This window comes from Eriocheir sinensis, chromosome 35 (genome assembly GCF_024679095.1).
Source record: "Eriocheir sinensis breed Jianghai 21 chromosome 35, ASM2467909v1, whole genome shotgun sequence".
Lineage (NCBI taxonomy): Eukaryota > Metazoa > Arthropoda > Malacostraca > Decapoda > Varunidae > Eriocheir > Eriocheir sinensis.
In genome coordinates, this window is record NC_066543.1 from 15,454,967 (window position 1) to 15,480,617 (window position 25,651).

Sequence of the window (25,651 nt, forward strand, 5' to 3'; positions counted from 1 at the left end):
AATTACATTACACCGCCATGCTTATTCCTCCCCGTCCGCCCATCTGCCCCCAAAAGAAGGAATATACGGTCTCCCTGATAGCATTCCTTCCTTTCAGCAGCATGTATTGGGAGTGCAAACAAATACAGTACATCCCCGTAATGCCGGTAGTAAAGAATCATGACCGGAAATAGGAGTGAAAGGCATATCGTTCCCGGCCTTAGCCTTAATTAATGAAACAGTAATAAAGCTAAGCACTGGAATAGAAGTGTGGGTCGTTTCCTTTCCCTGAGGACTGAGAAGAATGATGTGGAGCAGGAGGAGGAATAGGTGGAGGAAAACGAAGATGGAGGAAATGAGGGGGCATGAGGTAGCAGTGAGGGGCTTATACTCACGACTCATGTCAACAGCGATGGCGAGGGAGACGGGGCTGGTGATGTTGTTGTTGGTGGCCTCGCAGGTCAGCACGAGGTGGAGGTGGTGGCGCCGCAGGGGACCCAGGGTGAGGGTGCTGTGCGGGTCCTCCTCCTTCGGCTGGTGCTGCGTCCTCCTGGCGGGGGCGAGCGTGAGGGGCGCGGCCTCAGGGGAGTTGGTGGTGGCGTCCAGGTCCCCGCCGTCTCTCTCCGTTTTGGCGTCCAGGAGGCGCGTCCCTGCCCGCCATGACACCCGCGGCCGCGGCGACCCTGGCAAGACGAGGCGACAGTTAACGTGAACTCTTCCTATGACTGGGGCTGTTATAGTGTCACAACAACAACAACAACAACACCCAAACCCACTCCACCCTATAACCACCTTCATAAGCACTACATTATTCACCACCGCCGCCACCATCCCCTCAAAGCTAATCCCTCACACACACACACACACACACACACACACACACACACACACACACACACACACACACACATACACACACACTTGTATAACCCAATAAATGTCAGGTGGGGGACACTACCAACCTCCCCGGGCGACGCAGGTGAACCGTACGACCTCTCCCTCCAGGTACGGCCCCACCCTGGTAACCGAGGCGCCTCCTGGGGACACCAGGGGGGTCTCCTTCCCCTCCATCTGTATCTCCACTCTTTCCGGGGGCTCTGGGGAGGGAAGAACGTGGAGGAATGGAGGGAATGTTGGTGAGTGGAGTAGAGAATAGGAACAATAATGAGAGAGAGAGAGAGAGAGAGAGAGAGAGAGAGAGAGAGAGAGAGAGAGAGAGAGAGAGAGAGAGAGAGAGAGAGAGAGAGAGAGAGAGAGAGAGAGAGAGAGAGAGAGAGAGAGAGAGAGAGAGAGAGAGAGAGAGAGAGAGAGAGAGAGAGAGAGAGAGAGAGAGAGAGTGTCACCTCAACATGTCTGAACGTGTCTATCTTTACACACACACAAAAAAAAAACGATAAAAAAGATAGAACGTTACAAAAAAATAAACCCCAATAACACACACACACACACACACACACACGCACAACCGTCCCGTAGAGAAAACATTAAAAAGCAATAAAGGAAAAATGAACTCAAGAAAACGAAACTTTAAGAAAACAAAAAAAAGAGGCAACCACTAACTACTAATCGCTAATCCACTTATTTACATTCCACAGGTTTGCGTAGGTGCCAATAAGATGTGCCTCTCCCCTCCCCCCCTGCTGTTCTTATGCCACCCCCGCCCCCCTTCACCCCCCCCCACCAACACCAACACGATTTTGAACACGTGATCAAGACCCGCCCCTCTCCAGAAAAAAAAAAAAAAAAAGTAAGATAAATGAATAAATGAAAAATATAAAAGTTGGCTCACGTCTTCCTCGCCCAATAAACTTTTTCGTCCAGCATTCAAACTAATTAATTAACGACAGCTGTGTAGTAATGGCGATGTTTTCAAAAGTGCTCATAAAGGAGAAGTTGTGGGGTGTGCAAGCGCCCTTAAAAACACTAACCCTTGCGGACCTCTGATACATACATACATACATACATACATACATACGTACATGCATAATATAAACACGACCGAAGCTACCATTACTTCCAGCACCATCAATATCATCGTCTCAGTCACCATTACCACCATCACCACACCATCTCAACCATTACCATCACCACCACTACCACACCATCCTCACCACTACACCACCACCACCACCACCACCACACCCTACCCTCTTCCCACCACTATACCACCACCTTTCAATTCCCTTATTAATCACCACCATCCAATCTCCTGAAATTCCTCAATGAGTACAACTTTCACTCCTCGGATGGCGCCAATCTTCCAATAACCTCACGAATATACGACACAGCGAGACGCACTGCCGCTGTTACCCCTTAATTTGCCTTCCCTCAGCGGCATAATACATTCGTTTCCCCTGATAGCGCCGCACGACACGTTTTCTCTTTGGTGTCCTCGAGTGGTGGGGGGGGGTTACCCGTCCTCCGTTTTCCGTTTTACGCTTTTTCTTTCCATTTTCAATTTTCCTATTATGGTCTTGCTCTTGCTCCCTAAGCGGTTTCATTTTAGTTTAGTTCTCCCTCCTTCCTACCCCCTCTCCTCCTCCTCCTCCTCCTCCTCCTCTCAGTGCCTCCGTGTCTCCTGTTTTTTTTTTCTCTTTTTTTTTTTGTCTGTCCTGGAGAGAATTTCTGTTTCGTGTTTTCATTTCAGTGGCTGGTAAAAGGTCTCCAGAGGTCATTTGTACGTGTGTGCATGTGTGTGTGTGTGTGTGTGTGTGTGTGTGTGTTATTCCTCGATATCTTTGCATTAGAGTACACACATACACACATACAAAAAAAAAAAAAAGAAAGACGAACACGAGAACATACATTTCCTTTACACACACACACACACACACACACACACACACACACACACACACACACACACACACACACTCACACACATGTACCATCCCTGTATGCAGATGAAACTGGCCATCTTTGGTCTCATTGTCCCACCAGATGGCTGATCCTGACCACAGCTCGGGCAGAGGAGGAGGAGGAGGAGGAGGAGGAGGAGGTAGACACGTAGCAGGAATTGGATCAGGCGTTTGTGGAGGAAGAAAGGGACGAGAGAGTGGAGGCTTAAGAAAGAGTTGAGAAAGGGGACAGCGGAAAGGAGGACGAGGACGATTTTTTTTTTTTTGGCCATCAGCTCTGGCTGGGCTATTAGGCCATATTTATTATTTTTTTGAGGATTGTAGTTTTATTTTTTTATCTTATTTTTTTCATCATCATCATTCATAGTCATTCATTCACTTCATCCACATAACTTACCAAAAAAAAAAAGAAAAAAATATATAAATAAAAAAATAGGAAAAAATAAAATAGAACAAATACATTTAAGGGGACCTATCCGAAGCTAGCTAAGTAGGGGTGGGCGAGGACACAGGGAATACCACACACACACACACACACACACACGCACACACACACACACACACACACACAGGGCTGTGTGGCCCAGCAATACACTAACATCGCATATAAAAATGAGATAACATATATATCAATTTTATATGTATCACCTGTAGGTTATCACGTGGACCACAAGAGGACGAGAAAGATGGTGAAGTGGGGGAGGAGGAGAGGTAGATGGGGAGGAGGAGAGGGGTAGTAGAGAGAGGAGGAGAGGCAGAAGGGGAGGAGGAGAGAGGCAGAGGGGGAGGAGGAGAGAGGCAGAGGGGGAGGAGGAGAGAGGCAGAAAGGGAGGAGGAGAGAGGCAGAAGGGGAGGAGGAGAGAGGCAGAAGGGGAGAAGGAGAGAGGCAGAGGGGGAGGAGGAGAGAGGCAGAAGGGGAGAAGGAGAGGCAGAAGGGGGGAAGAGAATATTGGAGAAAGTACTATAAAGGGAAGGAGAACCGAGAGGGAACGTCGGAGGGGATAACAAAAGTGTGAGGGAGATGGAGGAAGTTAGGAAGATGGAAATAAAGGGGGACGGGAGAGGATGATTACGAAAGAGGAGGAGAAGGAAATAGAAGAGGAGGATATGCAAGAGGAAGTTATGGTGAAGAAAGTGGATGACGATAATGATAAGGGAGAGGAAGAGGACTAGACAGATGAGAAAGAGGAGTAAGAGGGATGCTGGTTTGGGTCATTTAGAGGAAAAAGCGAAGAGAGAAAGATGGACAATAAAAGAGAAAATAAAAAAGACAGAAATGGAGGAAAAGAGAAGGAGGAGGAGGAGGAGGAGCTCATATTTACGGAATGCTGGCCTGTGACGAGACAAAGTGACAGGAGAACAGACAGAGATGAAAGGCTGACAGGAACAGATCAAAATAATAAGTATAAGACAGGCCTGAGAGAGAGAGAGAGAGAGAGAGAGAGAGAGAGAGAGAGAGAGAGAGAGAGAGAGAGAGAGAGAGAGAGAGAGAGAGAGAGAGAGAGAGAGAGAGAGAGAGAGAGAGAGAGAGAGAGAGAGAGAGAGAGAGAGAGAGAGAGAGAGAGAGAGAGAGAAAATAAGAAAATAGTAATAAACGAGAAAGATGGAAACACACACACACACACACACACACACACACACACACACAAAGACCCCCTTAAACACACACACACAGGCCCTCCCTCCCCCTCACACACGTCCCCCCACCCCCCCATCCTCCACAAAACCAAGTCACGCACACAATATACATACCAACGACAGTCAGATTCACTCTCGTGGTCTTGGTGGGCTGAAGGCGGAAATCAACCCTGCATGTGTACAGTCCCTTGTCCTCCATCTTAAGGCGACTGACGCGCAACACCACCCCTGGGCCAGACACTTCCAGTCTCGCCCGGTCGCCTATCCTCCCGTCATCCCACCAGAGCCGAGGTCTATCCATCGCCACAAGGTTCCCATCACTGTGGTCAGCCTCGTTCGCTTCCTCGTCCTGTCTAGAGGTCCTTTCTGCCTCCTCGTCGTCTTCTGTCTCCTCGTCCTGCTCGTTCCCCTTCTTTTTCTTCTTCTTTTCCTCCCTGCGGCCCTGCGTGCGTCTGTCCATCCTGCGGGGAGGAAAACAAGAGCTGTGTATGTGTGTGGTGACTGGCTTGGTCCGAACGGTTTGATTGACGGACGGGAAGTCGAGCACGGAGACGGGTTGGCACGGATGAATGGATGTTTGAATGAATGGATAAATTGACGTACAGGTGAAATGATGGATATGTAGATAGTCTCATTGATGTGGTGAATTAATAGCGGATAAACAGACGAATGATTGCGTAGGTAAACAAAGAGATAGCCAAATTATGAATAACTAAACAAATAAATAGATATACACACACATATATACATACCGACCTACAAATTCACCTGTCAACCAAAAACAAAAGTGAATGAACGGATATATATAGATGGTCCGATAGATATGATGGATAAAAGGTAGATAAATAGACAAGAAGATAAATGCAGATGAAAAAGGAATGAGAAAAATAGACGTACACATACAAACATATATACACATATCCCAACCTAATTATCTACCTGTCAACCTACCTACCTACCTGTGTATATACGGAAAGAGAACGAGTTATAGACAGGTAAGCAGACGGGCGGATAGGTGGAAGGGGAGAGAGACGTAATGCCTGCACGTTATCAGCTTAATGTGCCTGTTGACAGTGCCACGCCGGGAACTTTTGAAACAAGTGCCGTCGCAATTACCACCACCACCACCACCACCACCACCACGGCGACCTTTCCCACCACTATCATCATCATCACCATTAACAACTCCTACAACTCCACCTTCACTATTGCCACCACCACCATCAACACCATCGCCATTTCCAGTTCACTCATCATCACCACAACCTCCACCACCACCAACGCCAACGACAATAATAGCAAAAATAGAACTTCCAACCGCCCCCACCATACCACCACCACCACCACCACCACTTTCATTACCACTCCCATTATAACCTCCACCATCATCGCCATTGCCATCACAACCTCCATTTCTTACCACTCCTTCCATCACCTTGACCACCGCCACCACATCCATCATCACCAGTAGTAGTAGTAGTAGTAGTAGTAGTAGAAGTAGGAGTAGGGGCACCTAGGTGGAGTAGGAAGAGGAGGAGGTGCACGAGGAGGAGGCGAAGGAGTAGGATGAGGAGGAGCAGGAGGACGAGGAAGAGGAGGAGGAGGAGGAGGAGGAGGAGGAGGCGAAGGAGTAGGATGAGGAGGAGGAGGAGGACGTGGAGGAGGAGGAGCGCGAGGAGGAGCGCGAGGAGGAGGAGGAGGAGGAGGAGGAGGAGGAGGAGGAGGAGGAGGAGGAGGGAAGAGTAGAGCTTTCTAGCCTTGCCTCCTTTTGGTGGGACGAAAATATCATACCGTATGGCCGCGGCCTCGGGGCAGTGTAAACATTGCCGACATGCGCGGGGCCGCCGACTGTGGCCTTTTTAGCGGCTCAGGCGACTCCGTGAGATTTGTGGGTAGTTCCGGGTCCTGGGAGTGTACAGGCCGCAGGGTGCTTGTGACCACTGTGGTTTATACACATTTGTATCTTTTTCGTCGTATTTGAAGCAGTGCTGAAAAAACTGCGATCACTATTAAGAAATCCGAAGAATTGAAGTAAAAATGCAAGGTTCAAGTGTTTGTTACTATATAAAAAATCATAATTTAGGAAATGGTCAGGTTAATCAGTACGACGCGGCTCCCGGCGTATGTCCCAATGATTGATTAACTGAATACAAATGTAATGGCTGATACTCTGCTTGTATTTTTTAACAAGGTATTTGGCTTCTGAGACACCGTATGTGACTCGAGGTGAGATTAACGATGCGGGATTCACGTTCCTTTTCACCTCCCTTCACACGAGTATATAGGTTTTCACGGTCGGTTTGTAAATTCACGAGTCCAATGAGGCCTTTGCACGGGCCGGGCCGCGGAAACTCGAGCGGCACGAGTCGTCAGCCCCCAGCGCATCAGCGATACGAGGATGTTCATGTGCAGTGGGTCCCTTCACCACAGCCTACTTTGAAGCGCTGCTAACACGATGGTTTCAGGCACTGGGTTCATATTTTACCTCACAATCACACTCTTTCCTGCCATAAAATATTGGAAACTCCCTCAACATCTCCCAGTAGCTTTTCATTTAATCTTATTCCCTCTCCTCTCCTCTCCCTCCTTTCCTGGATCACGCACAGCATCATCCAGCTCTATCGGTCTGCCTCTGAGCCCATCCTCATCATAACAGTCTATATGTTCCGCACTTCGCAGCTAAGCCTTCCCTCGCACAACGCCGCCACCGCACTTCTGATTAGACTCCTTTAAATCCCCCAAGCAATACTTCCACCTTGCCATTTGATTTCACACGCCAGAGGACCGGATCACTAAAATACTTCATAGTAATCATCTATTCTACTCATTTTACGCACACACACCATATGTATATAAATTCAAACTCATAATACTGAGCTCTCGGTCTCCTCTGATGTTTTTATTTCTTTAAGTTTCTTTCTCATAACTTCGAAGGAATGGGTAAAAGAGTAAAACAGGAATTCGTTACCGACAAGTTTCAGTGCCAAAAGAGGAAGCTGCACGTCTTTCTGGATGTTTTAACGATGATGATGATAATAATAATAATAATATATAATAACATAATCAATAATAATAATAATAATAATAATAATAATTTCATCCTCTGCCTCGACTCCCTTTGATGCACTGTCCGTCTCTCCGTCTGCCTCGCCCCCTGCTTGTCTGTCTGTCTGTCTGTCTGCCTGTCTACCACATGCACTCGTCTGCCTGGCTCTTCATCTCCGTGTCTGCTAATCTATCCGTTAATCTGTTCGTTTATCTTCAAGTGTATCTGTTTTTGCGCTGCCTATCATGTTTTTTGGGCCAAGGATGAGAAGACCACAGAAGTTTACAAGTCTCTCCATCCATCCATGTCCTTGCCTGAACGTCTCTCTGCGTCAATTCGCCGATCTGTCTGTCTTTGGGTCATATATTTTTAACATTTCGACGCCCACGCTCAGATACTTCACAAGGCTTTTATAGGAGTTTTAGGTATTTCTAGGGGTAGTCTTATAACCCTGGTGGTAGTTTGACCCTTCTTCTGTACCACGAACCTTAAAGAACAATCATTACAACCCGATTAATCTCCTTTTTAGCCTTTGAAAATAGTTGATGTAGGGAATGGCAGCGTCTGACAACACCGACTATTATCCACGAGTATGTCTGTCTTTCCCATTAGCTCCCCGTCTATCATATTGTTGGACCGGAATCGAGATAACAACAGAGGCTAGCGCGTTCCCAGAATCCATCGCCGGCCCACACATCATCGTGGCGCCAACGAAGGTCTTATCCTAGCCAGCATAACAGTGAAGTGACATGTCCTTGTGGCGCAGCGAGGCAGTTCTTGTACCCCGCGACCCGTAAGACCCGGGAGGCAATGAGCCGGGAAAATGGTGAACTGCTGGCGCTGAGGGTTTGTGTACAAAGGGAAATAAAGGGGAAAGCGCAGCGAAAAAGAGAGGAAAAAAGAACAGATGGAGAAATGCAACGGTAATAGAAAACAATGGGTGAGGTGTAAGCGGAAAAAAAAGAGGGAAAGAGAAAGAGAGGAAAAAACAGATGAAGAAATGCAACGGTTATAGGAAACAATAGAAGAGGTGTAAGGAAAAAAACAAGAGGAAAAGAGAAAGAGAGGAAAAAGAAGAGATGGAAAAGTACAACGGCAGCAGAAAACAATGGGAAAGGTGTGAGAGGAAAAGGGAGGGAAAGAGAAAGAGAGGAATAAAGAACACTTGGAGGGGAGCAACGGTTTAAGGAAATAACAGAAGAAGTGAAAAAAAGGAAGAAAATGGAGATAAGAGGATCGATGCAATGGCAGAAGGGAACAAGGTAGAGAGGTACAACAGTGAATGGGAATATTAGGATTAAGGGAAAGGCTAAACAAAAGATGCAGTGAAGAAAAAAAGGAATAAAAGGAATGTTAAAAAGGAAGGAGAATAAATGGAGATATATAATGAAAAAAATAGATTAAATGGATATAAAAGGAGATAAAAAGGAATTAAAGAAGAGATGTATAAGAAAATAAGGAATGAAGAAAGATATAGAAGAAAAGAAAGGAATAAAATGAATGGTGTTAAAGATAGAGGGAAAACATGGAGAGAACTTGGAAAAAGAAAGAAATGGAAGAAAAAGTGAAAATCAAAATCAAATGGAATGCAAAGGAAAGAGAAGGAAAAAAATAAAGAAAAAAAGGAAAATGAGATGCAAAGGAAAGAGAGAGAAAAAAAAGAAATTCAAGAGGAAAAAAGTATAAAATGAGAAATTGTAAAAAAAATAAAATGAAGAGAAAGGGAAAAATGTATAAAATGAAAAATTTGATAAAAAAAACTGAGAAAGGAAAACATGTCTAAAAAAATGGGAAAAAAAAAGAAATTGAAGAAAAGAGGAAAAAAAAGTATAAAATCCGAGGCAAAGGAAAACGAGGATAAAATAAGGAGAGATGCAAGATAAAAAGGGAATATGAAGTGGAAGTGTTAAGAAAAGAAGATTAAAGGGTTCGTTGCCCCCCAAAAATACAGGGAAAAAAAGCCGTGGTTTGTTGAGGGACAGATACAGCAGACAACATTTTTAAAAGATTTCGGCGCCGCGCTCACATATTTGACAAGACTTACGAACGATTTCTGGGTATTTCCATGGGTACTTTTATGACCATGGTGGTAATGTGACAAAGCTTTTATGACATTTTTTTTTTACAACAAAGGAGACAGCTCAAGGGCACAAAAAAGTAAACAATAATAAAAAAAAAAAGCCCGCTACTCGATGCTACAAACCTACCCCCCATTCAACGTTGCCAGGTTGTCGTAATCAGCCTCGTGTGTTTACTGATTTCCGGCCCACAAACTGTCTTTTTCACCCCAATAACTGGCATTATTTTTTATTATTATTTTTTTTTTACGTCTACACCTATAGTGCCGGTAGGCTTGCTTGAGGGGACTGGATGGTGTTCGGCCCTAGCCCGTCATGGCGCAGGCAAGTGTTTATAGTGGCGCCATCTTCTCTTGGCTCATGCTGCCCCCCGGAACTCCTTGATTCAACTGGACGGTTTCCTCTAGAGTCCGGGTTGGTGAGTGGTCTTCAGGACAGCATGTGGGTAGTTTTAAGCCACTCGGCGGTGACTGAAAAATCTGAGGTGGTAGCGTGGGGATTCGAACTCGCGTGAATGTGGGCCCAGCACGCTACCACTCAGCCAACGCCTACCCATAATGCATAGTTATCGTTAAAATGGTTATTTATTAGTGTTTGGTGGCAATAGTTATGGGTTAGAAACCGGTCAATACGATGCTCTGAGTACGATAGTCTGGTAACGGTGATCAGAATCCAGTTCATCTCTTTCTCGACCTTTGGAAATACATTGTGAGACTCGGAATCGTCAAAAAATACCGACCATAAACAGTGAAGTAGCAAAAAGTAAATAAATGAATAAATAAATAATCGACATGATACGCTTAAAAAAAGTAAAATTAGTTTGAAAGGAGAATTATATATATAGCAATAATGAATGTAAAAAAAAAGAAGAAAAAAGAAGATAGACAAAAAAGAAACAGATTAATAGAGAAACATGAAATAAGAAATAGTCAAGAAAAATTGTGGTTTCTGGGGAAAAGATGAACAGCGTAAAGATAAAAGATAGAAGATAACAAAACGGATTAAGAGAGAGAGAGAGAGAGAGAGAGAGAGAGAGAGAGAGAGAGAGAGAGAGAGAGAGAGAGAGAGAGAGAGAGAGAGAGAGAGAGAGAGAGAGAGAGAGAGAGAGAGAGAGAGAGAGAGAGAGAGAGAGAGAGAGAGAGAGAGAGAGAGAGAGAGAGAGAGAGAGAGAGAGAGAGAGAGAGAGAGAGAGAGAGAGAGAGAGAGAGAGAGAGAGAGAGAGAGAGAGAGAGAGAGAGAGAGAGAGAGAGAGAGAGAGAGAGAGAGAGAGAGAGAGAGAGAGAGAGAGAGAGAGAGAGAGAGAGAGATGACATAAGAAATGGTGAAAAACTGAGTTGTAGTTGCCGGGAAAAAAATAAAAAAATACAGGTTATCAGGGAAAGAGATGAAATAAGAAACGAAAAATATAAGTTGTGGCTTCCAGGAAAAGGGGGTGAAAAGTGTAAAGGTAAAATAGACAAAAAAAAAGAAAGAAAAAATAGCTGGGAAAAAAAACGAAACAAGAAACGGTAAAAAAAGATATTTGTGGCTTCCAGGAAAAGAAGGAGAAAAATGTAGGGGTTTGCAGCGGGAAAGATTTATAGAGACAGGATGAAAAAAATACAGCCACCTGGAGCTTTGGGGAAGAGGTATTGATAGCAAGGAAAAATATCTTCAGGTGTATGGAGTAGAGGAGAGGAGAAAAAAGTGCAAGTCAACACTGAAATAAAATACACCACGGGAATGTCGAGAAGGAAAAAAAAGAGAGGGCGTAGGAGCATCATGGGGGTATTCGTTCCTGTAAAAAAAATAAAAAAAAAAAAAAAAAAAAGGAAGAAAAATGTAGAAAAAAATATGAAACTGTCGAGAGAGGAGAAAACTAAATAAAGGGAAAATGAATAGAATGGCAAAAGGAAAAGAGGCCATACTTACAAGGGACTGTAGAGAGTTTGTAAAATGGGACGCAGTTTCACGTCAACGAGGAGGAGGAGGATGAAGAAAAGAATTATACATCTCCAGGGATAACAGGTACATAGAGGTATGATTAAAAATAGTGTACGTGTGTGTGTGTGTGTGTGTGTGTGTGTGTGTGTGTGTGTGTGTGTGTGTGTGTGTGTTTCCTCCTCAAATATTAAAGGATATTAAGATATAATTAATTTACCGTTTAAATGAGGGGAGAGAGAGAGAGAGAGAGAGAGAGAGAGAGAGAGAGAGAGAGAGAGAGAGAGAGAGAGAGAGAGAGAGAGAGAGAGAGAGAGAGAGAGAGAGAGAGAGAGAGAGAGAGAGAGAGAGAGAGAGAGAGAGAGAGATAGAGAGAGAGAGAGAGAGAGAGAGAGAGAGAGAGAGAGAGAGAGAGAGAGAGAGAGAGAGAGAGAGAATTAAAAACATTATAATTCGCCTTGTAAAGAACACGTATTGGAAGAGTCTAGTTGGGGTGGGGGTGGGGGGGGGCGTGCATCGTGCTTGCCTAAGTGACTGTTTATTGAGAGGTTTTTTGAAAGTATCGTGGGAACGGGGCCCCCCAGCAACACATCGCTGCTTTTTCTTTCAACCAAGGGCACACTGCACGCACTATCACTGTAACGATGGACAAATTCAGATTCCGTAAAGGCATAGCAAGAATTGGCTCACCAATAGAGTGGTGGATGAATGGAACAGGCTTGGCAGCCAAGTTGTGGGTGCCAATACCATCGATACATTCAAGAAGAGGTTGGATAAATTCATGGATAGTGAGGTTAGGTGGGGTTAGGCTTACAGGAGCTGCCTTGTATAGGCCAACCGGTCTCTTGCAGACTCCTTACGTTCTTATGTTCTTATGATATATATATCTATTATGCCGTCTGAAGGATATGATCCTCCTTTGCTTTTATGATTGATAAGGGAGTGGATGGAAAAGGCACTGGCGCGTCTCAAGGTTAAAGCGTCAAGACAGGCCTAGCACTGGAAAAAATCCTAGACTGCAAGACAAAGCCGGTGCTGTGCACAGATTTCCCGGTTTCGTCACGCTGGATGCCTTGTAAACATACTCCGTCACATGCTACCAGTGTTTATTGGGTCATTTTCAGTTCCAGCACATCATACACACACCAGAGAAACACTCCCCACCAACTAAGCCGATGCATGGTGATTAAAATGAATAAATGTGGCAGTTTCTAAAACGAAGTCTGTTCCAATTTGATTTATATATGGATATAAAGTAGTACATAGAAACTTAAAACTGTTAGCCTTTTTTGTTCTTGCTGTGTTATCATGTACATTATCTTTATTATTAACAGTTACTACATAGCTATTATTTCCATCATTATCATTGTTATTTTTATTATTGTCGTCTATATTTTAATTGTTATTGATGTTGCTGTTGCTGTTATGGTGTTTCTTATTGCTATTACTGCTACTAATGCCAATTCTCTTTTTCTTAATTTCTTTCTTCATAATTATATTTTCTATCTCCATTTTCCCAGTGTTCCTTTGCAGCAAACATGCGTCGCTTCCGTGGTGTCAGGCATCGCCCAAAATACTTATGGCTCGCCCCCGCCACAAAAAGCATCTGGGAAGGAGAATCCTTTGGCCGCACTGGGAAAGCCGATGCAGGTAATACAAGCAAGGCGCTGCCGCATGCCCTGCAACTCTGCCGCCACACACTCGTGCCTCCTGGATTAGTTTACTAGGGGTTCTCGGCGCCCTCTGCCACCCTGTGTCACGCCGCCTTTAGTGACCCTTCCAGTGGAGACAGTCATCTTAGCACCTTCGTGTGTGTGTGTGTGTGTGTGTGTGTGTGTGTGTGTAATTCACCTCTTGGTCTGCTGCTGGTCTCTCTCGAGACAGCCAGCCGTTCCCCTACGGAAGAGCACAGAGCTCATAGTACCGATCTTTGAGTAGGACTGAGACCACTTACACACAACACACCGCGACAACGAGGTTACAACTCCTTGCCTGACGTCGCGTACCTACTCACTGCTAGGTGAACAGGGGCTACACGTGAAAGAAGATAAACCCAACTTATCTTCACCCGGCCAGGGAATCGAACCCCGGTCCTTCTGGTTGTGAGCCAGACGCTCTATCCACTGAGCTACCGGGCCGTGTGTTTCTGTGTGTGTGTGTGTGTGTGTGTGTGTGTGTGTGTGTGTGTGCACACGGATACTTGACTGAGAGAAGAGAAGAACCTGCCCCATCTCATGAATTCGGGGAGCTAAACACACAGAGGAAGTTACACCAATAACGTACATGAAGGCAAGTTACCTTGCATGTGCATGCTCCCCTTTTTCTTCCTCCCCTGAGACTTCAATAAAGTCAAGATTCGCCTCTGAACGACGTTTTAATTACCCCTATTCTCCCATGTTATTTGAGGATGCTGTGTATCCATTTCATTGCCATTTGATGCTTCTATGAGAGTAACTCAGCGACAGGAGGGAGTCCCCCAAAAATCAGGTATTGTGTGAATAACCCGGCCCCCATTCTCTTCGTCATGGCATAAAGAGAACGGTAAATAGAGGGGACTGAATGCGCTAAATGGCCTGAGTACAGAGTGGAAAGGAAAAAAACACAGAAAATAAAAGAAAGGGAAGAAAATGTGTTAACCTAAGAGGAAGGTAGACCATATGTGACGGTAATGTGTTTTAAACAAGGAGAATGGAGAAAAAATTGATTGAGAGAGAGAGAGAGAGAGAGAGAGAGAGAGAGAGAGAGAGAGAGAGAGAGAGAGAGAGAGAGAGAGAGAGAGAGAGAGAGAGAGAGAGAGAGAGAGAGAGAGAGAGAGAGAGAGAGAGAGAGAACAAAACAGAACAGAATATAATAGAATGATGTGAGAGCCTATCGAGAATGCAAGGATGATATTATTACGGAAAAATACACTCCGGGAAGGGAGAACCATACCCAAACTGAAATTAATATAGAAATTCGATAAATGTAACTCAAAAGGGGAGCGAGTGAGGGGAGAGGGCGACTGTGATAAGTGAGCGGGCGAGGGAGTAATAATAATAGTACTACAAACACGCCCGAAGCCTCCTGCATACATGTTAATGATGGCAACAGGAACAGTGGTAATAATGATGCCGGTAAAGATATGGTTCCTACAGCACCTACTACTTCCACTACTGCTGCTTCTACTGCTGCTGCTGCTATTACTACTACTACTACTACTACTACTACTACTGCTGCTTCTAATACTACTACTGCTACTGCTGCTGCTTCTACTACTACTACTACTACTACTACTACTACTACTACTACTACCACTACTGCTGCTTCTAATGATATATATATATATATATATATATATATATATATATATATATATATATATATATATATATATATATATATATATATATATATATATATATAAAACACAAAATATAATCAGTATGAATAAAAAGTCTAAATCGTGTGTGGTTTTGGCATCCCTTTCATGATATGAGCAGCACTTCCACCAAGGTCATGAGCCGCAGTAAGAGTTGGGTCACCTCATGCCAGCCCTGGGACCTTAATAAGGCCAATACAAATCCTGACTTACAATTTCAGGGTCACACATTCAGCTTTCGAGTATTCCTCGAGGCTGTAGTGTTACTGGTCATGCACGGTGCCTTTTACAAGTTAGTTCCTCAGTGGCTTGAGGATTCACGTCAAAAATAAACACACGTCGTTGCTTTACTGAGTCTGTTCGCATCAAACTGGTGGAGGCTGCACTGTCTTGCTGACGTCGAGGCATTTCTCCTTTTTTTCTCCACTACTTCACATTTTCCCTTTCTTTTCACTATTCACTCTCCGTAACTTTTCTCGAGTACTTCTTTGTTATTTCTCTGTTTTCATTCCTATTACTTCTTATCTATTTCCTATTACTTTTCTCGATTAATGTACTATTCTCAACATTATTTTTCCTTGCTATATTTAACACTTTCTCTATTACTTACCCGTTACGCTTCCCTATAAGCCTTTTCTGTAGGTTATTGTTACGTCGTTTAAGTAGCAAAGTGTATGCACAAACTTCTTAAGACTGTTGTGGCAAATGTATTCTCGTATATAATTTCTTTTCGCCCCTCTCTAACCTACCATAACGAGTTTCCACATGGGTTAGCGAGCCTGCATGTGTCGGAAATGAATGAATACCTACCCGTAATTAGTCATCATTGTTCCACCTGCATTACAAAAAGAGACACTTAATACGATCCAAATGAACCAATAACCCGAAAACGATGAAATAGTTTCTACGTTGGCTTTGACAGATAAGGCCATCAGCTTTGTTATATAAAAAAATACATTATGGAAGAGCGTCGCTGTCTCATTACTAGAGAGTGCTAACACCCTGTTGTGATGAGCCTCGCTATCCTATTACGGGGAAGTTAAGGTAAGGTTTGGGGGATTGGCTGAGCTGCGCGTGGCCTCGGTGCTCAGTGGGCTTTGAGTCTGTGGTGGGTAACGTCTCTCTGCATAGTTCAGGAGAGCGCTACCATTCTATGTACGGGAGAGCGCTGCTTCCTTTATGTAAGACGGGAATAGACCGCATTGGTTATCAGGTCACCTCTTCACCGCTTGAGACCTCTCGCATGCATCTCCATGGCAACGGCGACGCTTCACCCTTTGTTTACCTTTTTTTTCACAGTTTCGGTGTTGCCTCCCGCAGCACCGTGTGTGTGATGCACTTATTCTAGGACAAGTCGAAATAACCACACCTTCAGAAATAGTACCCATCTAACATCAAATTAAGTTATCCTAGAGATGCAAGAAAGCAAAATACAGCCATTACTCTATCAGAGGAGGACGCTCTCATCCTAGAACGATAGAGACCCACAACCCTGGAGCAATACCATGTTATGAAAAGAATAATAATATGACACTACAAGAACGAGAGACGGAAAATTATTACGTTAAGGCGGTGTTCCTAAAACCGAGCACGACAAGAACTTGAGTAGACCATGATCCCACTGCGCCAACAAGACCCTGCAGGACCAAGGCAGCAAGTAGCGTCTGTCTGCCATGTGTGCGCGGTGACTGCTGCTCTGTGCCTCAGCCAAAACCCGGAGCGGAGGTGTATTTCCCTTCTCTGTTCGAGTATGTGGCGCCCACTCTTTAACAGGGCAGGGCAGGTTAGGTTAGGTTAGGTTAGGTTAGGTTAAGTTATGTTAAGATTAGTGGGAGTTCTTTACAGTAATTCTGAGAGGGAATCACAATGAGAGTATTTTCCAGAACAATCCATGTTTAGTTTCGAAGCTACAGCCGAACGTCTTCACTCAGGGACCACATATTCGTAGAGTGATTGGGACCCTGCGACCCGGAGTGCATAAATAGGGGACCAGAAATTGTTATATTGTGGCCGTTAGAACCAGAATGGGGTAGCACCGCATATGTTACTGGCGGGGAAGGGAGATGTCCATCAATTATAAAACCTGTGATGGGCCTAACAACACGCTTTTATAAACATAATGGAAAAAAAATGATAGGGCTCAGTGATCCCTGTGACACTGTAGCTATTAGGATTAATTAACAGAATTAATTTGGTTAAGATAACAAGTGAGGAAAGGAAATGTTTGTTAATTTTAGAAGCAGCTCGGTTACTGCCATTACTGCTTTATATTTTTCCGTGTTTCTCTAATAGTTGTCTCACTTTTCTTCATTACTTCTCTTTTTCTCTTTTTCTCTATATGGCATCAATTCACATTATAATATATATGTAAAAAAAAAACATTGGCTATACTCGGGCTATTGGGATTATCCGAATTCAATTAGTTAAGAGGGGCAGGTGAGCATGGGAGGGACTTGTTAATTATGAATGTTTAATGGAGCTAAAAACGTTCATTTATAGACATTACAAAAAAATAAACAATGATCGCTCTGATGCCGCAGCTGTTATGGTTATCAGAACTCAAATGATCGAAACAGGTTCACCAACTCTAAAATCTCTGACATGCTTTTACACATATTGCAACGAAAAAAATAAATAAGTCTAGTAATCTCTGTGATGTCGCACAGTCTGTTATTAGAATGACCAGCATTGCTTTAGCTCAGCGCCAACTACATACGACTCGGTTCTGGAAACATTAAGGTTGGTATCCTCTGACATTTCCGCTGCTCACATCGACAACTTCCCAAGGCCAAAAAGATCAGTCGGGTTCTCATGAGCGTTTCTTTGGGTTCACGGTACAGGAGAAGGGTCACACTACCACCCGGGCCATAAAATTAACCCTAGAAATGTACAGATATCCTACGAAAGCCTTGTCAAATATGTGTACTTGGGCGCAGAAAGGTTTAAAAACACGGCCCTGAACCTCACTGAAACACAACCTAAAGGGCGATCACACACTGGGAGATACGGTTACGCTTTCTGGCTCTCGGATACAAATTTCAGGAAGCCCATGAGGTGTGTGAGCGCTCCTCTGCCCGCCCGCCCCTGCAACAAAGGCATGACAGAGCATCCTTCCCCTCGCCGCGGGCCTCTGATTTGCAGGTCCATGGCTCAGGTAGGTGAAGGAGAGGTCGTAAAGGTGTGTTATTGGTGCGTCTCTTTGCTGATTGTTATGCTTTCATGAGGTCCGAAAGCATGGTATGACTGCCCATCACTGCGGAAGAGAGAGAGAGAGAGAGAGAGAGAGAGAGAGAGAGAGAGAGAGAGAGAGAGAGAGAGAGAGAGAGAGAGAGAGAGAGAGTGTGTGTGTGTTAGAGTCTTCAAGAGGACTAGCTACCTGATTGCCTCAAGTTCACTGTTACGGCCTTTCATAATAAACAGTATAAATATGCTTTTCCTGAACGCTCTCGTCCACTATGACACGTATCTGGTCGCCATGCATCTTCCGCCTTTCAAGAGAGGGCGATTTGGAAGCTCGGAATTGATGAGCATTCAATACCCAGACAATACTACACAGTATAGCCAGGGTGGATCTCACTAATGCCATACAGATTGATTAGAAGGCATAGTCATAGCGTTCTGTGTCGATGCTTTTGTCACTTAAGAGTCTACGGTCAATCCTGCGTGACTGACGGAGTATATACATTACTCAAGGGGAAGCGAGACAAGAAACAATGTTGAAGACGCGGTTCACGGTTTTTTTATCTATCACCGCCAGGGAGAGACTCGTCCATTCCACAGTGATAATAAAAACTAATCTCTCTCTCTCTCTCTCTCTCTCATCTTACATCTACTCTCCTTCTTTTTATTCTTCCTCTCCTTCCTTTTGTATCAGTCGCCACCACCTCGAAATGAAATATATATTAGCTTGATGTCTTCCTGTACCTCACAACAGAGACGATATTCACGTTACCTTCAACTCCTTCTTCTCCTCCTCCTCCTCCTCCATCTCTTCCCTCTCCCTTTTCCTCCTCCTCCTCCTCCTCTTCTACATTTTCTAAGTCAGTTATCATTGACGTTCTCCTCCTCCTCCTCCTCCTCCTCCTCTTCTACATTTTCGAAGTCAGTTATCATTGATGTTTTCCTCCTCCTCCTCCTCCTCTAATCTGCTTTAGCATAAGTGTTTGTTTTTGCTTTTAATACTGGTGATTTTCTTTTACTTTATCTATCATTGTAAGCTTTTTATTGTGATGTTAAGTCCCGTCTCTGTATTTATTTCTTTACTTTTTTTATTGTCGTTCTTTTTATTATCCTTTCTTTGCCGTTCTGAAGTACTGGGATCGTAACCACCACCACCACCACCACTACCACCACTACCACGACCACTACCACTACTATCATTACCAATACTACCAATACTATATCACCAACACCAGCCCTCTTACCAGCATGATCACTAACCCTCTCAACATCCCCATCACTACACCCCTAACCCTTCTGTCACCACCACCATCACCACCACCATCACCGCCAGCAATAATACCACCACCAGCGCCATCAACTCAAACAAAATGAGGCTGTAGTGGAGTGTTTTATGCGACACAAGGGAACGTAATGAACTTCCGGACCCGTATTCAAACCCTTCCCCTCATTAAGACTCACCTTTAACCTCGCGCACCTGTCCTCTGTCACCTGTCAAGTAGTAAAAATAAATATAGATATGCACGTGCTGTACATTCGCTCATTAGCTTCTGTCTGCTTTCATCGTTTCAGATCTAGTTTGAATGTTATTTGAGCACAGCAATCACACACACACACACACACACACACACACACACATTTGATAAGGATTGCAAAGGTTCTTGGTACTTCCATGGGTAGTGTCTGTGCCCAGTGATTGTTTGGCCTTTACTCAAGGTTTTCTAACCCAGGCAGGATCGGCTTTAAGCAGAGTCCCTTTGATAGAGAGATTACCTACATATAAGTCTGCTACAGCCATTAATGACCTGTCGAGAACTGCGTCAATCTTTGATTTGAGATATTAAAACAAAAATTTTACCTCTATTTGGAAGTTGATTCGGTTGTTTTAATGCCGCAATGCCTTGCTGCATGATGACCTGACCAGCTTTCTGGGTTCAACGGTTATTGGGACACCTATTTGTTCGACAGCTCCTCAAGTGCGGTAGTTTACATGATCTCACCACTCATATCACAAACCACCACCACCACTACCAATTCTGGTGCCAAGCGCCCATCACCACCACCACCACCACCACCACCACATACTTCCCACCCTTCGCTGGACCCCCCAAAAAATGGTAAAAGAAATAAACAAAGGCATGTACCTCCAATGTATGTTATTTTTCCCTAGTATATGAACCCACAACTGACGTCTCTTTTTTTTTTTTTTTATTTAAACGTGTTCAGTATATTTATGTAAGTATTATTTATCTATGCTAAAACTCCTGACCGGTTGGGGAAGCTATTTAAAGCTTCTGCCGATTATATTATACAATTATTATAATAATATATTATACAATTATATATATACATATTTTACTTAAGGGTGTGGTAGGAGAAGCTACCTGTGGGATCGCATCCTTTCATCTGCTGGAGTGGACAAGTCAGTCAAGAATCCACATCAGCAGTGAGAAGGTTGTTCCACCACACCACTGGCCAAGGGGGAGGATAGCGTAAGACACGTGCTGGGTGCTGAGCGGGCCATTGCACTTCCAGGAGGGAGCGTTCAGCACTGCACCCCCCTCGTGCTGCGGCTCAGACCTCCTCCAGGTAGCCTCTGGGTCTGGGTCATTGCAGTGGGGCACCTAGTTCACTTCTGTGTGCCTTTTTGTAGGTAGCACCGTCAGGGCAAAGACGCGGCGACGGCGTCTGGTGGCTATTCAGCTGGTTCTTGTGTAGCTTTATTCCTGCCCTTCCCTCTTTCTGTGTGGGTGTTGTTGTTGTTGTTGTTGTCGCTGTGTCCTCCCACTTGCTCAATGGCCGTGCTAAGGTGCCGTTACGATAAAGGCTCTGCGCCTCCTCTGCACTCCTCTGCTCTAGCAGCAGGTTGAGGTGGCAGTGGCGCTGGCTGGTCCAGGGTGAGCGGTACAGGTTCCATCACCTGGACGGACTCCCAGTTCTTTACAGAGGTGCTCAGGCCCTTCAGCATCGGAGGGGAGGGTTCTTCATATATGCGGCGCAGTGAGTGTTCACCCTTCCTGAGGCTTCTTTGCGCCACCCTTCGAAGGTGGACGGTCGAACCGCAGCTGGAGTCCAATTTCACGCCCAGGATGTCGATGTCTCTCTCTCTCTCTCTGTAACTTAAGGCTTAAGTCAACAATCAAACGAAAAGAAGTTTCACATGGCGAATAATTCTCTAATAAAAAAATATTCCTCCTCCTCCTCCTCCTCCTCCTCCTCCATAAAGGCTGAAGGAAGGTCGCGATTCAAGGGATGACTTATATAAATTATATTTGTTTTGGAGAGAGAGAGAGAGAGAGAGAGAGAGAGAGAGAGAGAGAGAGAGAGAGAGAGAGAGAGAGAGAGAGAGAGAGAGAGAGAGAGAGAGAGAGAGAGAGAGAGAGAGAGAGAGAGAGAGAGAGAGAGAGAGAGAGAGAGAGAGAGAGAGAGAGAGAATAATAAATGGATGCAAGATAATTAAAAGAACACGAAAGAGAGAGAGAATATCATTAAGTACAGACAATGAATATCAGATTATTACACATGTAAGAATCGTTTTACAGAGATGTTCTTGAGAGAAGGAAGACAAATGAATCACGTCAAGAACAAGTAGAGAAAAGGAATATATGACTCGACGAGGACAAAGAAAGAGAGGGAGATCAAGAAACCAAAAGTCTCGAGAAGAAGCAGAAGAACAGAAATTAAGTAGGAAATAAAAAAAAGTAACAGGAGTGAAATTTAAAGAAGATACAAGAATAATTAATCAAAGTAAGATGCCACATACTTAGAAGAATCTTAAGTAATGAACCAAGAGAACAGTGAACAGAGAAAAAGCAACTCAGAGGACGAAATAATGAAGAAATATTAATAACTAAGAAAAATACGATACCAAAGCTACTTATACGAATGTTGATCAGTGACCCATGAAAAAGAGAAGAGAGAAAGTAACTCGGACGACGAAGTAAAGAAGAAATAGGATAACTAAGAAAAGTTGGATACCGATGATCCTAAGACGAATCTTGAGCAGTGATCCAAGAGAAGATGTAGTACTTTCTAATCGTAAATGGGATGTGTACTGATTTAGCAAGTGTAAGGGTCAAGCGGATCAGTTAGGAATTGGTACTATAGCTTTACGGGGTAACGTGATTTTTTTACGGTATTTTTATTATTATTATCATTATTATTATTATTATTATTATTATCCAATGGTATTCGCCAGGGAGGGATCCTGTCTCCCTACCTGTACAACGTCTACCCAGATGATCTCACTGCCGCTCTGCGTGACATAAGGCTGCCACTTGCATGATAAGTGCATCAACTCGCTAAGTTATGCTGAAGACATGGTACTGATGGCGCCCACAGTGGAGGCTCTGCAGGACCTTACTGGAGTGTCAGGCGTATGCTGCCACGCACGATATTGTCTTCACTCTACACCACCACCAAGACAGAGTGCAGGGTAGCGCCGCCGCCACACTCCAGGGTGGACTGCCAGACATCAGCTTGGCTCAGTGGGAGTGCCCTTACATTTGTGGATAGATTCATATACACACCAACGCAAGGAAATATTTTGTGTAAGTTCCCTTGATTTTAACTTCCCACAGAACCTCTCGCTGGGATTCTTGTGGGAGACATTCCGAATTTCAAACTATGGGAGGTAACTGTGTCCTCCTAACTCAGCTTTTAAAACAAAAAATAGAAAAAAAAATCATTCAGACCGTAAGTTGAGCAGAAGGACGTAACTACTGCGACACGCTGGTCTTTTAATACTTAACTGTCGTCTTGCACTAAATTGACTTATCTGTCGGAAGCCATTTTCTCGATGACTTTACTGGCACTCACGTTTGACTTATGTGATGGGACGGCGGCGAGACTTTTACATCGCCATCCTTCAAAATCTTGGTTACGTTTACAAGCTTCCGGTTTGCAGGAGAAGGAGGAGGAGGAAAAGGGGTGAAAGTGGAGGTGTAGGAGGTGGAGGGGAGGGGACGAGGTAGGGAGGAGGAGGAGGAGGAGGAGGAGGAGGAGGAGGAAACATGGATAAGGAGAACGAGGAGGAAGAGAACAAGGAGAACGAAAACGGCGAAAAGGAGGAGGAGAATGACGATGACAAGGACCAGAAGGAGAGCCATAAGGATGTGGATGAAGAAGAAATAAACGAGAAATAAAAAAAAAAGTAAAAATGTGTGAAAGAGGAAAACGTAGAGCAGCATCAACAAAAGAAAACTAGGCAGTAGCCGAAGAAGAAGAAGAAGAAGACGAAGTATATGAAGACGACTGTTACGTTTGTCTCTGTTAGTCGATCTTTTTATGTCTATCTAATTCTTTCTGTATCTACAATTGTCTTTTTACGTTTATTCTCTTTAATTGTGTGCCTTTGTTTGTTTATCAATCGGTTTGTTTGTGTCTCTATCTATCTGCCTTCCTTTTATGCCTATCTTTCTATTTGCCTCTCTCTCTCTCTCTCTCTCTCTCTCTCCTTTTTTTGCTCAAGTCTTCTTATCATGACGTCATTTCTCCTCCTCCTCCTCCTGCTCCTCCTCTTCAAAACGTATAAGAGGAAAATATTCTAAGCGATGAATCTATAAGCATTTTTTCCTCTCTCTCTCTCTCTCTCTTCTCTTTAATCGACAGAGGATGATCAAGAAGCGGGGAGTGGGTTATAAAGAATGAAAGAATGATAAAAAAAAGACGAAAATAAACCACTAATCACATTCACCCTTTCATCTCCTCGTTTTCTTCAAATTCTGAGGTGGTGGGGAGGGGGGAGAGGAGGAGGGGGAGAGAGGGGAGAGGAAGGGGTGGGGAGGCGTCAATGATCCGTTTTCGTCGTATTAAAGGAAAACGCAAGGCCGCTCAAGGGCAACTGTCGCATCTTTCAAATTCAGGAGAAAGTCACGAGGCGCTGTAATATGACCCTGAGAAGGAGAGAGAGAGAGAGAGAGATAGAGAGAGAGAGAGAGAGAGAGAGAGAGAGAAGGCATCGGTAGGTTATTGGTTCCTTGACAAACAGTATTTTCTTCGCCCTGTTTTCTCTTCCTATTTTTTTTTTAATCTCTTTGCCAAGCCTGTAGTCTCTCTCTCTTCTTTCTCTTCTCTTCTCTCTCTCTCGTCCTCCATGTGATCGTAAAGGCAAGAAACTAATAAAGATAAGAGACCACATGTCAATATCTTTCCTCCTCGTTCTCCTCTTCTTCGAAGTATTCCTTCCCGTCCTCCTCCTCCTCCTCCTCCTCCTCCTCCTCCTCTTCGCTTATTCCTTCTCTCTTTTATTATCTCCACCTTTCTTCTCACATTACAGTATTCAATCAATCGCAAAAATACATTCTTGCTGCTTCAATACGAATTATTTTTCTTGTTCCCAATACCATTATTCCGTATGATGGAAATGATATATGATACTGAAAACTGAAAAATACGATTATCCTACGGCCATTATTCTTACAGTTATAATTGTCATCATCATTATTACAACATTAATGACTTCAAATCATATTTCAGGCTTGATTATTTCAACTGTGTATTGCCATTGTTAGTCAGCGGGCGTCCCGTGGCCAGCAGCAGGCGGCGCGAGGCTTCCAGGCAACATTACGGAGCAGCGCACGAGGGGGACACGAGGCGAAGGGCGGAAAACGATCCCTGTCACTGCTCGCGGCCGACTGACCCCCATAACAGTCAGGTCTTATTTTCCGTGGGGTTCACAAGGCAAGGCGGAACAGGAAAATAAACCAAAAGAATGTGGCTCCTTTAAAGGGAATAAAGACGCCAATAAATAAATAAAAAGAAGTCTGCTAAATCATACCCAAGTTTGATGCTCTGTGCCAGCTTCCCATGCCCTATGCCCCTTGCAAAATGCCCCATAAGAGGTAGTAAAGAATAGATTATAGAGATGCAGATATGTGTGTGTGTGTGTGTGTGTGTGTGTGTGTGTGTGTGTGTGTGTGTGTGTGTGTGTGTGTGTAGAGTCTACGGGTATGGTGTGCCACGTTTCACCAGCACAGGCCGATCAATAACTTGCTTCATACCCAACACGTATCCAGTGCCCCCTCCCCTCAGGTACAGCAGACACGACGCGCTCCCCTACCAACACCTGATGATATGGATGAAGATGAAAAAAGACAGCTAATACCTTAGGGCCGAACTAGAATTGTTATTGATACTAACACTACTACTAGTAATAATAATAACACTAATACCAATACTAATACTGATACTAATAAATTAAAATATAAAATAGCAGCAATAATAGTATCGAAAACAATAACAGCAACAATCTTATTATCAACGTTATATTAGTGTTGACATTATTAGAATATTTACACAAACACCATATGTATTGATTTTAAATGCCTTCAACCCCATCCCCGTACACACACACTCACCCAGACAAATATGCAAACGCACCCCCCACACACCACACACAAGCAACCCCTCCCTCACCCCCCCGCACCCCAACCCCCAGCAACCTCTATTCCCACACACGCGCACGCATACATCGGCGGCGGCGGGTAAACAATAGTAGTAATAATAAAAAAATAATAAGGCGATGGACAGGGAACGAAAACTATCTGGGCTGTAGGACTTTACGTTAGGCGGGAGGAGACAGGTATAGCTCGTT

At 44.2% G+C, this 25,651-nt stretch overlaps 1 protein-coding gene across 1 annotated transcript in view; it reads right to left on the bottom strand.

Moving 5' to 3' along the window:
- Nucleotides 1-25,651, bottom strand: part of LOC127007559 (uncharacterized) — a 72,780-nt gene that overhangs the window by 32,858 nt on the left and 14,271 nt on the right. The window contains exons 2-4 of the mRNA XM_050878730.1: nt 4,590-4,936; nt 942-1,076; nt 99-662 (exon numbers count right to left, since the gene is read on the bottom strand). Coding sequence (XP_050734687.1) covers nt 99-662; nt 942-1,076; nt 4,590-4,935 — 1,045 coding nt within the window. The 5' untranslated portion in view covers nt 4,936. The remainder of the gene's footprint in view (nt 1-98; nt 663-941; nt 1,077-4,589; nt 4,937-25,651) is intronic.